At 39.7% G+C, this 16,159-nt stretch overlaps 1 protein-coding gene across 4 annotated transcripts in view; it reads left to right on the top strand.

Annotated features, from left to right (window-relative positions):
• The window catches only part of dnajc6 (DnaJ (Hsp40) homolog, subfamily C, member 6), a 38,061-nt gene that overhangs the window by 6,798 nt on the left and 15,104 nt on the right, over nucleotides 1-16,159 (top strand). For all 4 annotated transcript variants that reach the window (XM_068707623.1, XM_068707621.1, XM_068707620.1 and 1 more), the window contains 4 exons: nucleotides 5,324-5,459; nucleotides 11,649-11,698; nucleotides 12,640-12,788; nucleotides 14,610-14,732. In XM_068707623.1, the coding sequence (XP_068563724.1) occupies nucleotides 5,324-5,459; nucleotides 11,649-11,698; nucleotides 12,640-12,788; nucleotides 14,610-14,732 (458 nt within the window). The remainder of the gene's footprint in view (nucleotides 1-5,323; nucleotides 5,460-11,648; nucleotides 11,699-12,639; nucleotides 12,789-14,609; nucleotides 14,733-16,159) is intronic.

Raw genomic sequence — 16,159 nt, 5'->3', positions numbered from 1 at the left:
ACAATATGAGCATCTATATAGTTTCAAATAACATCTTTATTTACATTTATTTGAACTAAAGTGTACAATGAATAGTAGGAGGAAGAAAATAAATGCTACAAGCCTTTTTTTGGAATCTCTCATCTTCAACTCCAAAACTTATTTAAGTGTTTCACATGTGAACAGCCAAGTCAGTGTTTGTGCATCATCTGTGTTTTTACATTTTTTTCTGTTTGTTTCTTAAAGCTCTGTGCAGTTTCCAGTAAAAATGGCAATAGTCCAGTAACATCAGCACTACTACAATTGTTACTGCTAATATTACATCATAATAGCAATAATTATAGTATTTGCAATAAATGCAGGCTAATAGGAAAGTCTGTTACTTTGGATGTTGGAAGTTAAAGTCTGTAGAGCCTCACTGCAGTGCTCTGTGGAGTCAACCAGCCGACAAGAATGGACATTTGTGTGAAACAAAAGAAGCTGGATGAGAAGGGTCAATGAGGAAAGGGGACTGGGATTGGTGGTGATAGGGAGGGTGGAGGAGGAGGTGGGGGCTCCAGTGTCAGATGTCTGTCTGGTCTGCCAGGCCTCACGGATGCTCTCTTTCATGTACGTGTGTGCCTGTCTCTGTCTGTGTGTGTGTGTCTATGTATCCATCTGTCTCATTCACACACAGCCTGATACTGAGGGGTAAAGGTTGGCACTCTAGAAGAAGGGAGACACGTTCATTGATCTCTCTGGCAATGCTGAGAGCTCTTTATTCTGTTGATGTCCCGCTCTCTCTTACTGTGAGTGGCTTGGCTCTCTGCTGCTGCTGTGTTAGCTGATGGAGCCTGTATCAGAGCCTCCCCCTGGTGTCTGTATTAGCAAGGTTGGTCACTGTAACCGGCTCACGTGTCTGCACACTCCCACATCCATCTGGCCACAAACAGAGAGGCACATAGACCAGCTAAGCTACATGCAGAGAAGTAGATATAACATAGTAAAATAGAGGCAAAGCACATACTATACTGGAAAGCAGAAATGTAACTAGTAAAGGTAATTATTCACACTGTCATTGATTTATACAGTATCATACTCATGATGGGAAACGGCACAAGCAGATGACATGGCATTGTAGACCGAGTAGGACGATAAATAAGAAATAAACAAATCTAAATAGGAGCTAAAATAGCCTTTGATATTGTTTAGAGATGATCAAATATAGGCCACTCATTAAAAAAGGTTTAAATCCATTGCTTTGGCAACAGGACTGCAGAAATTTATTTGTGTATCTGAGGGATCACAAGCAAGGGGTCACCAAAAAGCAAGCCACATATATATATATATATATATCAACTTTCTAAATGTCATTTGGTGTTAACTAGTAAACACTGCTATCATCTACAGATTCCGCTGTTTCAAAGAGGAGTACAACTCAGGATTCATAGCCTGTTACTGTATTATAAAATACTTTATTTTAAAGACTGAGGCTGAATATAACTGACAAAAATAGTTAGATATAGTATTAGGCAATATCAAACATTGTGATCTTCATTGCATTAGCAATTGTTGTCTATTAGCCCAAGCTTATATTCTAACTAGGGTACTGAGAGCAACATCAATCTTCAACAAGATCTCCAGTAATGTTCATTTCTCAACCCTAAGGCTAATTATGTTTTGCAAATATTTTGAGGAATGCTCATAGAAAGGAATGTAGCCTTGCTTAAGGATCCAAGGTCAATCCAGGCACGTTTTCCTCTCCATAGATTAAAATTAGGCCAAGCCTTTTAAAATCAATGTGAAGGTAAAAAGGTAGTTAAGAATTTCAGACCTTTATGCAAAATTATGTTTGACTATTGAACAGTCAACTCGCACCTGCAGATTCTCCTCTGGTTAAGCTGTATAGTAGATGGTTAATCATACACTCCTTGTCTCATCAGCAGCATCTATAACTAAGCAGATTAGAGTCCCGGGTTGATGCCACAGTCATTTGGGTCCAGGACACAACACGGCCCGGCACAGTGTAGTAGTCTTGAGATTCGGGTGCAGCGCAGTGGGTTTGCTTGTCAAGCTTTATTGTTGTGTGCTTGTATCCATCTGTGTCAGTCACACCAAGCTGGATATTGAGGGAGAAATGTTCGGGGCTGTAGGAGGAGGGAGACAAATTCAGACAGCCCACTGATCCCTCTGGACATAACGAGAACAGTCTTTCTCTTTTCCTCTCCCTCAGTCATCTCTCTCTCTCTCTCTCTCTCTCTCTCTCTCTCTCTCTCTCTCTCTCTCTCTGTTTCTATTGGTCCACTGTGAAAGTGATAGGAGGCGGTCGAGTAGGGAGGAGGGGTAAGCTTTTGGCCTGGTCCTGTTTTTTACTCTCGCGGTAGTGAGATTTATTTAAAGTACATTTGTTCCTTCATCATAACATACTTCTTTACCTTTGCAGGTATCTGAACATGATTGGCAGATCCAGGTCAAGCTCACATAGCTCTTGATTTCAAGGCAGAGTTTTCCTAATACATTTCTAATACATTCTGTCATGCTCACTGGAAAATGTGCATAGTAAGGAGGTTAAATATAGACCAAAACATATATATAGCCTAAATGCAAGGGAAGCATTTCAGTTTGTATTCCTCAGCATAGACATGCTCAATATGGCGGCCATATTAAAGGAATAGTTCAACATGTTGAGAAATATGCTTATTCCCTTCCTTCAGAGAGTTACAAGAGAAGATGGAGACCACTCTCATGAAACTATAATCAGCAAATGGTTAGCTTAGCTTAGCATTAAGACTGGAACCAGGGGAAGCACCTAGGCTGCCTCTGTCCAAAGACAACAAAATAAGCCTTCAGACTCTCCTTACATTTTTGTATAGAATAAACAAACAAGAGATAACGTGTGAAGTAGCTAATTAAACAGCTGCTGGCTGTAGCTTCATATTAGTGTAGAGACATGAGAGTGATATTGATCTACTAATCTAACCCATGGCAAATGAAGGTTAAATTGTGATTGTATGGCATTAGTTCTGGATGCAATCAACAAATTAAATGATTAAGAACTTAAATCCAGTCAGCAGTAGATTTAACACGGTTCGGCATTAGAAAACAAAGAACATGGATTTTATTTGGGAGCTATTGTTATCTTCTCTTTCTTTCTTCCTTACCAAGTTATAACACACTCTGCTCCTCAGATAGATGAAAGATGAAATGATGCAGGCACAGATGTGATAATGTCAGTGGTGCAGTACTAGTCCTAAATTATTTTTTATTCCTTTATATGTTGTGTTTCAATACTTGTGTCAAGTGAAAACCCCAGATCTCCAGTTTTAGTGGTTGAGAGAGACATTTTTATTGCCTTGGGCTAAAGACAAGGACACACTGTTGAGCAGATAATGAAAATGATTTGGACATGGTTCCAGTCTTGGTCAGTAGGTGCTAACAGTCAGCAGATAAAAGCGTGTGGTGTGTTATGTGTCAACATTTGGCTTTATTGCAGGACTTGCAGGATCGTCTACCGCCAGAACTCTAGTCATTACCGACCAGTTGTTCTATGTGCTATTCATTTTTCCCAAGATTAAAGATGCCCTTTCAGAGTGCCCATTCAGTTAACAGTGGTAATTTGAATTGCCACGGGCAAAGTTACATTGGGTTCTGGATTTTTCTGTGGATCATATGCCTTATGAGTTAAGCAGGAACTTTATTTTTCAGAAAAAATAGATCAGTGTTATATATTTCAGGCCTATTCAGTCAGAGATGAGATACTTTGTATGGCATGACCTGTACCTGGCCTTCACCCACATCCATAAAACACAAGATAGACCCAACGTTATAATTTGGTCATTTCGACACCAAAGAGAAAGAAATATGCTTGATTTGGATACACAGAATGACTTTCTCACTATGAAGAACAGCTAATCTGGAAGTGACACATAATATAACTACTACGTTCGCACTAAGGCCCAGCAGCATAAAGCAAGGGTGGCCTGTAATAGCCAATTAGTTATTCCTCTTAGGTTATGTTTTTTAGTGGCAATACCATCCCACAAATTGCAGCCAACTACCAGCTGATGACACTATACTGTCTCATCAATATGAACCATATGCCTCACCATGATAGCATGCTCAACTTTACCTCTTCCCAGTAATGGCTGGATGAACATGTCTGGTATTTCCAACTCACAACTTCTTTCCCAGCTGTACTTTTCACATTTCAAAGAGTAATACAGCCAGAACAGGTGTCACAGATACAAGGTCATAATGTTATCACAATGAAGAAGCTTTCTTATGGATAATTATGGATTCTGAGAAGCTGCCTTTTAACAAGATTTTGCTCCTACTTAGCTTTATATTGTGTGTTAAGGGTTTAGGGTGATCAGTGAGGCCTACGCACATAGCCAATGTAGCTAATAGGTATGCTAAAGAGACACTATGGTGAGCATGGATTGCATGCATTTTCTGATACAAATAGAGATTGTTGATAGTGCAAACAACATATGCAGGATAGATCTAAAACCAGATCAGCCGGCTTGTGGCCTTCATCAGGATTATTTCATATTGAGTCATGACACACGGTGGACCTTCCCACTGTCAGTATTAACACAAAGTAAATGAAAGTAAACACAGTTACTGTGGGGAATAGAGCACGCTACAGCCGGATCACGAATACATTGATTATAAAGCAGGCTTTAGCTTTCCAAGCTAATGCAACATGCAGACTACGCTCTCTGTGTCTCTTTTTTTTTTACTGTTTGGTCCTAAATATCCAGCTTTTACACAAACGGACAATCAAGACTTATTTTTTGATTATATTAGGAAATAACCAAGCCGAAAACCCATCTGAGCCAACAGCTGTTTACAACTAAACTCGCTCCAAAATCCAACCCAAACACTCATGTTTAATGTCTGTAGATTTCTCAGCACTGCCAAGTTACACCTCACTGATGCCACTGTGGTTGCTATGTGTATCGTATATGACAGGGAGAGAGAGAGAGAAAGAGACAGAGAGAGACAATCTCCAATCACCAAAGGGTTGCTGACTGAGATATAACACTTGGGTCTGTTCCAACACATGCACAGCTCCAGATGGTATGCATTGTGTCTTGTCTCTTGTGTCCTTGTCCCTCATTCCTTTACACCTACACATGTATTTACTTGGTGTGTTGGGCAGTGACTCATATGTTCATCACTTGAGTCAAACGAAAACCTCTAAACTCCACTTTGTAATTGAAGGATCATGTTTATTTATATAGTAATGTATAGATTCTTGAAAGACATCTGTACATTTACATCCTTAGTGTGTCTGCATCTGTGTACATGTATATTTTGTTTCCCTCCGGATTCTGATTGGTTAATGATACTTTTTCCCCAGATATGGATGCCAACTATGGCGGAGGACTGTTGGATATGGTGAAGGGAGGAGCTGGGAAGTTCTTCAGCAACTTCAAAGACAACTTGAAGGACACGCTGAAAGACACCTCCACCAAGGTCATGCATCAGGTTGCCACGTAAGTTAGTGCTGCGTTCATGTACATGATGGACTGTACAATTGTGTTCTTCTCTTTCAGCCTCTGCCTCCCTATTCCCTTTCTTTCTTCAGATAAATACAATCTGGTCACGATCTCCATCCTTTCACCCTCACCTTTTCAAATTAATCAGGACAATCTTAGAGGACAAACAACACAGGTTGACATTGCCTCATTGCCTGCTGCTGGTGCAAGTGCTATTACCTGCAATGTGGGTTAGAAAGTATGTATAGGTAGAGAAGTGCAGATCGTAAAGTGCCAATGCCACAGCTTTGCAAGTAGATGATAGTGGTTGGGCCTGGTTCAAAGATGTTATGTATTCATGAGCAAACTCCTTGAGAATTTTAAAGCCTCTTTACACTGTGCAATTGTGGGCTTACCCACTTACAATTCTGAGAGAAATGCCAATAAGGTGCTTCTGTGACCCCAATCCCATAATGTGACAGCTGCTACAACCCAAATCTACAAACCAAACTGAAACCAAATGAAATGTGAGCAGAATACACTGGTGAGCTATAATGCTAAAGAACATATTTAACCCAAAGTCACACATTCTCCTCTTCGTCTCTGGGTTTTTTGTGATAATGCTGTGGCCAGCTATGGCTACATTCTTCTAAACATTGATGACGTAAGTAGATGACATGTCATCTGTTTTTTTATAATTACATTGGTGAATAACAGGCATGCATTGCCTCTGAAATGTTTAATACTGATATTGTGTAGTCTGACATGACGACTGTATTGCACACTCTATCTGTGTTTGTTGTAAGAACCTTTGTGTGACAAGTGATATTATAGAATTTGGAGCAGTTTATAAAGTAAAGCAAAACAGTTTCACGGCGACATGAACCACACTGCACAGACCTGGTCACACAGTTGGATTTTGCTCATGTTCATCTAAATATCAAATATAGCTATTAGTTAGAGCAATTGAATGTTGTTTCAGCGACTGATTACGATGCAAAGTAAGTGTCCAACAGCTTTAGAGGAGAAACAGAGTGTTGTGGATGGAGGGAGAAAAGAGGGAGGCAGCAGAGGAGGCAGGACGATCAAACGTGCTGATGTGCAAGGAGTGAGGGAGAAGGAGCTGTGTGTGGTTTCTGACAATACAGAGTCAGAAACACACACAGCTCCTCTCTCACTATTGACTCAGCAAGTTTGATCGTTGCTCCTCTGCTGCTCACATCTTGGCAAACTCCCACTCTCCTGTCCATGTTGTTCCCCCGGTGTTTTTTCGGCTGCCTCTCACCCCTCATCACAGCTCCACCTTCCCTCTATCTCCTCTCCTCTCTTTGCCGTCTTCTCTTTTGTCTGAATTATTCATGGCAGTTCATTGTGCCAAATGGCCAGTGCACTGCTGATACAGAAGGATTCATTTCATTAGGGCCCTGTGTGTGGTGGTGGTGTGTGTTTGTGTGTTGACTGTATATGTATGTGTGAGTGGGTGGTTTGGATAATAGGGCGGTGGGAGGCAGGCTACTGTGGCAACCGGCTAAAAGCCTTTGGAAAGGAAAGGTAGATGGGTAGAGGTACAATAATGTGCCACACTTTAGTGCAGTACACTTTAAAACAGCTTAGACAGGTTTCTTTGATGATGCCACGACATAAACTATCCCGCTGTGATCTGACACACTGGAGAGTTAACTGTGCTGTTGTCTGCATAACATTTAATAGCTTTATTTAGAGATGGAAGGACAGAAAAGATGACTGTGACAGCACAAGTGATTTGCCAAAGTTGAGGGTGCACTCTATGGTTTATTGCTCTCATAAATAAATAAATAAACATCTTGTGAATAGAGCTATACAACAGACAATATAGTAGATCTACAGAACAGTTCCAAGCATACTGACAGGATTATATGGATATAGTAGCATGGTTTCCTGGATCCTGCCCATTGACTGTCATTGGTGGTTTCCCTGTTTTGCTTCATAAAACTTGGAGACAAAATTAATGTAAGTTAATTAGAGAGATTTGATAACGAGCTGCAGGATCTAATGATGTATTCTTGAGAGGTCCGCTGCTCTCTATCACCCTGCAAAGGAGGCTGCTCTCTCTCTCTCTCTCTCTCTCTCTCTCTCTCTCTCTCTCTCTCTCTCTCTCTCTCTCTCTCTCTCTCTCTGTCTCTCTCACTCTTTCACTGTTTTTCCCCTCTCACTAATTTTCATTTTTGTCCCAAAAATCATTAACACTAAACTTGTATCATTGTCTCTCTGTAAATCTTTCTCCACTAAATAGAAATTTGCATCTCTTGTCTATTGTCCAAAAAATATTAATCATAAAATTAATTCAAGGTCATAATATCTTATTTTAGTCTATCTTATCTAAAATAAATAATTGTTTCAAGCACCATTTGCTTTAGATCATTAAACCTGTTTTAAGGTAACTGCTATTGATCTCATGATCAGTCCACAACTTTACTGTTTTGATTCACCTCACTGCTCTCATCAACCTGGTTTCAAACCACTGTGCACATCCTGCTCAGCACCAAACAGCAGACAGCACAGTTAGCGACCAGCTGGTGAACATAGTGCAGCATCTAAACAGCTGAACAGCTAAAGAGATAGTTTCCCTAGAGGTGTATGGAGACAAAACAGAGCTAAATGAAGAGTGAACATTGGACTTCATCAGGTGGACTGTAAATATATTAGTGTTGCTCTACTGTATGCTGCTGAATGTGTAAATGGGCAACTGTTAGCTTACACGCTCACCATATAACCTTTATAAGTAATATTTTGTCAATGTTGTGTTTTTAGCTTTTTGCACTGCTTCAAAGTGGGCGAAAAAACAAAACAATGCAGGTTTGAGTCAGCCATAAAGAAACAGGAGAGTATTTTTTCCTACTATCTTTACGATCAGCTATTGTTTTGTGGTGGCCTGATTTCTAGTTTCAAGAAATATTTTGTAATCTTTGTTTACCTCATTGGTATAAACTTCTCTTGATTACACAATGATCTGCTTTCATAGTTGATTTGTTTTTTAAGCTTGACGGTCTATACTTTCTGCCAGAGGTGGAGCATGTGTATCTTAAACAGACTGTTTCATCCCAGTTTGACTGTTGGAAGACTTTAGTAGAAGAGCTTGCTTGATACAAGGCAAAACCCCTGCGAGCTCAGTTGTTAACAAGGCCCTGTTTCAACACCCCAACTAGACTTCATTGGTTCCTCTCCGCCTCTTATCTATATTCCAGGCAAAAGGCTGTTGCTGAATTATTTAACGCAGCCTGCTTGAATGTTTACCTGGCTGAAGAGAATTTATGCAGGGAAACTAATCTGTCAGTAACGCTCAGCTGTGTGTTCCTCCGTCTGTGAGAAACTCAATGGCAGTGGTCCAGATCAGTCTGGATGGCTGATCTTTTGGTTTTGTGAAAGGCACAGTGTCCTGCACCAGACACCCCCCACCCTCCCCCGCCAGACACACATTCATCTGTCTCTCTCTTATTTTTATTTCTCATCTGTCCCTGTTTCATTAACACTAACACTTTGTTGGCATCTCTCTTTGTCGCTCTTTAATAATTTCTCTACCCCACACATGTTTTTCCTCACTTTTTCCAGTGGCCAAAGTAAATTAATCATAGCATCAAACGAGAGAAATGTGATGAAATGAAAAATCAGGTATAGTGTCCTGTGTGTCAGACCCTGGGGTCAGTGGGTTGCAGTGCATACATTTTATTATCAGTGCCTTGCTGTTAGCTTTTAATTGGTTGCCAGTCTCTACTTTAAAATCTCCATTTTGATGAATACAATGCTGTTAAAAAAGACAAAAAGGCTGTCAAGAATAACATTTTGGAGAGAAGCATGAAGGGTATGTAGAAAACCCAAATCTAATATCCATCAGGATCCAGCCTGAGTGTGTGTGTGTGTGTGTGTGTGTGTGTGTATAGTCACTGGGGACTCAGTTAGAGCACTTCTCCACTACTGTAACAAAGCCTAAAATGGCTTTCGTGCTCCTAATGTTTACTTTTCAGTAGGAAATATAAACAACAGGCACTGTGGTGTTGGCTCTTGTGGGTATCATATGTATGTGTGTGTGTGTGTGTGTGTGTGTGTGTGTGTGTGTGTGTGTTTGTTGTCACTCTTCTGCCTTCACTGTGCCTGTAATTACACTGCTATGCTGAGAGCTAAACACTCTTTCAATAAAGGTTAAAGACAGAAGTTGGACTGAAACCAATAGCAAAACTGTGAAAACAGTATTGGAGAACAAATTAAATCATAGTGATTAAAAATGAGAACAAAGATGAAATACCTAAAACAAGAGAATTTGTAAACATGAATAAGTGCAGTAACAAGAGAAGTAAATTCATATATTCCCTCATGCCAGTAAATTAACACATATGCAACAGTAAATGAAAATGAGTCAAACACATAACAGTTAGCCCAACATGAATTAACTGCTGCTGTTAGAAAGATATTAGCCCCAGACAGCTAGTATATTGGCTAGCTTGATTAACATAAAGAATAAAAGTCTCCAGTGTCAGCTTTGCCCTTCTTTCCAGTTGCGTCCTTCTTCGTCTATTCATTCTCTGTACCACACCTTGCAGTACATTTTAATTGGCTGCAGCTCAAACCTCAAGAGGTCAGGGAGACTGCTCATTTGCATAGTCTATGGCTATTGGCCATTGCCATTTAAACCTGACACCTGACCTGCTTCCCTCCTTTAATAACCAACAAGCTATTTCAGGAGAGAAGCAGAATATTTGTGGAATATATTTCCTGGACAAAAACAAAGGACATGATAAAATGTTTTTTTCAAACATTCTTCTATTATTACCCCAGGGTAATAAACAATATGTGCTCTAGCAACCTAAATAAGGTCAAGAAAGGTAATTTGCATACTGGCTTGAATAGTATACAGGAGTGCAGATATTCACCTTTCATGACAATGTATGAAACCTGCAGTCTGCATTTTCACTCAGGGATAAACACACAGAAGTGGATGAAAATAGAAACCCGAACTGTGGTCCAATTACTTCATTATGGAGGGCTTACAGACGCAACAGCTCTGATGGATTTAACTTGGGTTGTTTGTCTGTTTTACTAGCAGTTGTCTATGTCCTGAAACAAATACATGTTTTATTTTTTGGAATTGACATATACAATGATGTAAGATGAATCATAATATCCAGAAATGTCTTTATGTGGAACACTATAAAATCCTAAGACACACATAGGGTGCTGTCACTCCAAAGCAGACTAGTTGAGTAGCGCTGCCTTACGTAACCAGGTCAAGGATTGCATCAGGGCCATATGGCACTCCTCCATGACCACACAGAGGTGATTGGCCCAGATCAGGATTTTCACTATAGGGAACAAGTCAACTCAATCTGATGCACATTAGACTACTAATGTAGTAGTGCAGTGCAGTGAGAAGTTGATCCACGTGCCACTGTTGGGTAAAAACATTTAAAAAAATGAATCTTCAAATACAAGAAATAAGAAGTTTAGTGAGTCTGTTACAACAAATTACACTCCAATCTGCACCTGCTTCAGAGTGTTTCATATGTACTGTTTTCCTTCACTTCCATGGTGCGTAGTGGATTACGTGTATGTGTGTGCACCCCAGCTGCTCTCACAGTTTTGAAAAAAACTCCATATGGAATAGCTAAATTTAGCAATGAAAGGCAATGACGCTCAATTGAAGAATTCACATATGGTATTCCTTTGATCCCGGGCAGATCAGCCTAGTGTGGTGAGCCTGAAAAAGACAACTTCCCCAAAGCCAGACACGCAGAAGCTTCTGCTCTAAAGCCTGTTGAGTCTAATTACTTGGATATGCATGACATGCAGCCTGATGAACTGACAGCTGGAGGCAGATGGATCAACCTTTTGGATGCTGGTCATGCATTGATCTGATATTTTTAATGATCTGATATTTTTCAAGAACAGGGCTTCTTTTGACTCTCTTGTCTAAATGCTTACTTTGTCTGAAACCATTAATACACATGCCTCCTGTATAACACCTGTAATACAACACAGGGCAAGGGTGTTTGGTTTCACAAATACTACGCACATTTCAAGGATTTGTTAGAGTGTAAGTTGACTCAATCACATTCGCTGTGGTTGAAATATTGCTGAAGGTCGTCATAGCTTTTGATTGTAATTCTCTTTTACTTCTCTCTGTGTCATGAGAATTGCATGGAAAAGTATTATTAAATAAATCTTTTTTTGTTACAGGTACACTAAAGGGGAGCTGGATATTGCCTACATCACATCTCGGATCATAGGTAAACACGTTTGGTTGTAGCTACTAGACTTTGTGTGCATGTGTGAGCTGTGTGTGTAGATGCCTTCTAACATTTTCTTCAGAAATAATTAATCTGTGTCCAAAGCTCACAATGAAAAAAAGCTGCCTTTCAAACACCCTGAAAGTTCGAATCATAAGTGATTCACTATAATGTCACCCATGACTAAATAAGCAACAATCAAAGTACAAACATTTGTTGAGTTATTATTTATTAAGAATTTAACACACAAATGCATACCATAATCAGCTTGATTTAGGACTGTGTTGGTTTGGTCTGATTATATTTGTTTGACAGTGACTAAACAACCCAACGTCTATCATAAGTCTGATATCAAAACGTTTCTAAATCCCGATTGGTGCATGAAAATACATGAAAAATTGTGTTCATGCAAAATCCCAATTCTCAGAGTAAGAAGATAATTAGGAAAATGGAATAATGTAGAAAACTTAGATAAGCAGGTAAAAGTGGGTTTTATCTGCATGATACAGGAGAAAAATGGTTCATGTCTGATCCTTAGAGCGTATTAACATACACAAGCATTCAGATAAATAGACAACTTCACCCTCAGCTTTCCCTCTGTACTCATCTCTCATTCTCACATTGCTTCCAGCTTCACATGCTCATAAGTGTGAAGCAGCAGTGTGTCCTTTAAAGAACATAGTCAGCTGGACATTCGTCACCTGAGGGCTTATATCCCATAATGCTTTGTGTGCAGTGGCTGACGGTCATGCTTGAATCTAGACCTACTCTTCACATTTAAATTTTCAATTCACTTTTTGCAGAATAATTGTAAAGATGGATAAAAGATGGAGGAAGCTGCCATGAGCTTATCTTATATATTGTATATGTAAACATCTGCACCAACAGTGCATGAAACTCTTGAAAACATCCAGCAGCTGAATGATGTATTTTATTTTCAGTGATGACCTACCCAGCGGAGTCGGTGCAGATCGGCTACCAGAACCATGTAGAGGACATTCGCTCCTTCCTCGACAGTCGCCATGCCGACCACTACACTGTCTTCAATCTGTCACAGCGTAACTACCGCGGCGCCAAATTCTCCAACAGGGTGAGTGTGATACTCTCTCATGAAGCTACAGATGAAACTCTTAAAGATGTATTAGTTTGTGCCTAGTTGTTAGTAGTTGCTGCAGCATTTTTACATTATTACAACACCACAGTGAGATATGAGGACTTATTTACAGTTTGATGGCTATTTTTGGTCTGCCAGCATTTTAAGAGGGGACTGTCACTACATCTGCTCATAAACTATGGGAGCACCCTGAGAGAAACCTCTAATTTCCCCAATAGGGCCTATCATTATTCACCACTCCTCTTTCATTTAAGCTTCAATAAGACATTTATTTCCACTGGGGAGCAAGTCATCAAGAAAACTAGTGACAAACCCACAGAGAAGATTCACCCAACACCTCTTCAGAATATTTTAGCATATTTCATATTGTTTTGGTTTTACAGCCTGCAACATTAGTTTTGGTTCACCCTCGCTGTTTTCATTAATGTTGCAGCTTTTTTCAGATGTCCGGATAAAGGTCAGATAAATAAAGATAAACCCACTGTACACTATTTGTCCAACACCAAACAGCAGAGGGACAAAGTTCGCAACTGGCTGGTGAACAGTGGAGCATTTAGCAGCTAAAGAGCCAGATATTTCCCTCAGGAGTTGGTTGATACCAAAATCAATGCTAAAAGGAAAGTAAATATCTGACTTATATTCATCAGCTGGCCAGAAACACAACTTAAAATGAATTACATTGTTACTCTGTGTCTGTTTAATGTGTAATTAGGCAACTGTTTGCTAACACGTACATTTAGAGATTTTAACTAGTTGGGAGGTCACCATACAGAGCAGAGAAGTAAAACCATCAGTAAATGTGGCTGAGAGCTGCAGAGTTAGGTGTTGTTTCTCATTGGGATCAGCAGTATGAGCAACTCATATGACAGTCATTTTATTTTAAAATAAATGGGAGGTTTGATGGAGACAGACAACATCAAGACTCATGACTATCCATATCCAATGACTCTACTACTCAATGTTGAGTCATATACTATCCTCTTATGCTTGAAAGAAACACTACATGATTTTATTATCCAACAGCATCCCCAATTAACAAATCTTCTTCCAGTTAGCTGTTTTTTTGGAATAAACTGTGAGCTGGAAGGACTTTTGTGGATGCTCTTGACTGATATAGCAACATTGGGGTTTGTATTTTAGTATACATATCAATCTGTAATCTTTAAGAGGTGTAACACAGCAGTGATTCAACATTGTTTACATGCCTCACCACAACAATGATCACTTGTGACCCGATATGTCTCTAAATGAAAGATCTAACTTATGGTTCACCAACCCAAGTGTCCCTGTCAAATTATAATTTCAAAAGCAGGATTTGAATCTGAATCCTCCATCTATTCTATTTTATTCTATCTTTATGGTTATGACTATCTCAGCATGTAGTCATGCAGCACTTTTGCACAGCTGGATTTGGTTTCAAGTGGGAGGCATAAAACAGTGCCACCCTCTGGCAGAAACATCCAAGAAAGCTGTGTGGCAAAGGCGGCCCCCTGTCGGTTTGTGGAAGTTGCTGTAACTCCAGCAGATGACTCACTATGGCCACTGGCGTGTTGTGTTGCTCTGCTACTGCAGTGTTGTTGCTAACCTCCACCTCTCCTTTTTTCCTCCCCTCCTGAGTCATTTTTTGGTTTCCTCTATTCCTGCTTCTTTCGACTTTCTCTCTACCTCCTTCGCTATTTTTATTTGCCTTCTGCCTCTTCTCTGCTTTTTTATGTCTGGATCTGTCTGTTACTGTGTCAATCCCTGTTTTCCTCATTCCTCCTTTGTCTCTTATTTCGTGCACCAACTCATTTCCAGGTTTCAGAGTGTAATTGGCCTTCTCGCCAGGCTCCCAGCCTCCACAACCTGTTTGCTGTGTGTAAGAACATGCACAACTGGCTCAAACAGAATCCAAAAAATGTGTGTGTCATCACCTGCTCGGTAAGAAGACCTTCATCGTATTAATCCCAATCCTCTATTTCTTTTTAATTGATTGTTTTATATGAATTGTCTTTTTAACCATGCACATACATTGCCATGTTTCATTTAGTTTACTATGAAGTGAAGGCACTTTTAATGTATAGGGACCAGCTTTGATTATTATCCCACAACACATCCCCATGGAGTTGTGTTTTATATTTAATTCATTTTAATTTTGACCCATGTTTTTAGTCTATGCACAGCACTAAAAACATGTATTCTTGAGTCAGTCTGTGTTTGGTAAAATAAGTAAAAAAATAAATAAAATATATTATATATATATATATATTGTCTGGCAGAGATCAGTTTGAAAACTCAACAAGGTTTCCTCAGCAACTATTTGCACTATCAGTATGCTTACGCTTACACATTAAAGGGCCAGTGTGTAGCATGTTGCGGGATCAGCAGGCATTTTACATATTAATAAGTATGGTTTTCTTAGTGTTGTAAACAAGAATAGTTGAGTTTTCGTTACTTAAGAATGAACCGTTCATATCTACATTGCTATGTTTCTACAGTAGACCAGAGCAGACAGACCAAACACTGGCTCTAGATAGGACCATATGCTTTTTGCATTGGCCACCGTAGTTGTACTACACGCTTGGCACATGCAAGGAATATAAATGGCACACGGGAGAAGTTTCTGTTGATTGCAAACTGCAACCTCACCGCTAGATAGGCTACCTCTTGATCCTACACACTGGCCCTTTAAAGGTTTGATAACGTCAGGCATATTTGAGCACAGCTAAAACCCTAAATACAAATATTTTGCAAAACAATCACTACTACTGAAGTATTCAGTGAAACAGGCCTTTCTGCCTTTCCTAATTCAGTGACAGCCACACTGTACACTGTGGAGCATGTTATTGCCAAGTCACTGTGGTTGTGCGGTGGCTTGGCAAATTGCTCCATCTTGCATAACCTCCACCAAACGGTCCCTTTCTAAATGAGATGTTTTCTCTGCTTCGGATCACAAGAATGCTTTTGTCTTCCTGTAACCTGAAATGAACTGAGTAAATGTATGACAGTGAATCAATTCAGTGTGCAAAAATCTTGACTACTGTTACATAAAATGTTGGCCTGTTTTGGCACATGGTTTCATCATCAGACATTTCCAGAAACTCACATATTAAAATGAAAGCTAGGTACAGTAGATTCTTGGCTACTTTAACAGTTATTCTTATAGCAGGATGACAGTGAAGATCTACAGCAAGCATTCACCAAGTTAGAATCTCTGTGTTCTGTGGCTTGATCTATACATGTTCACACTGTCATTGCTCCAATGCTAAGATGTAAATGGAAGCAGTGCAGGGGTTAACATGCATTGCAGACTAGACCAAAAAGTATATTAGCGAAGCTTTAGAATATAATGATTACCCAGCATTTCT

Source organism: Cebidichthys violaceus, unplaced genomic scaffold, assembly GCF_023349555.1.
Source record: "Cebidichthys violaceus isolate CVI_PGR_0920_01 unplaced genomic scaffold, fCebVio1.0.p SCAF_13, whole genome shotgun sequence".
Classification (NCBI taxonomy): domain Eukaryota; kingdom Metazoa; phylum Chordata; class Actinopteri; order Perciformes; family Stichaeidae; genus Cebidichthys; species Cebidichthys violaceus.
Note: the sequence above shows the minus strand (reverse complement) of the source record. Positions and strands in the feature narration are given on the sequence as shown.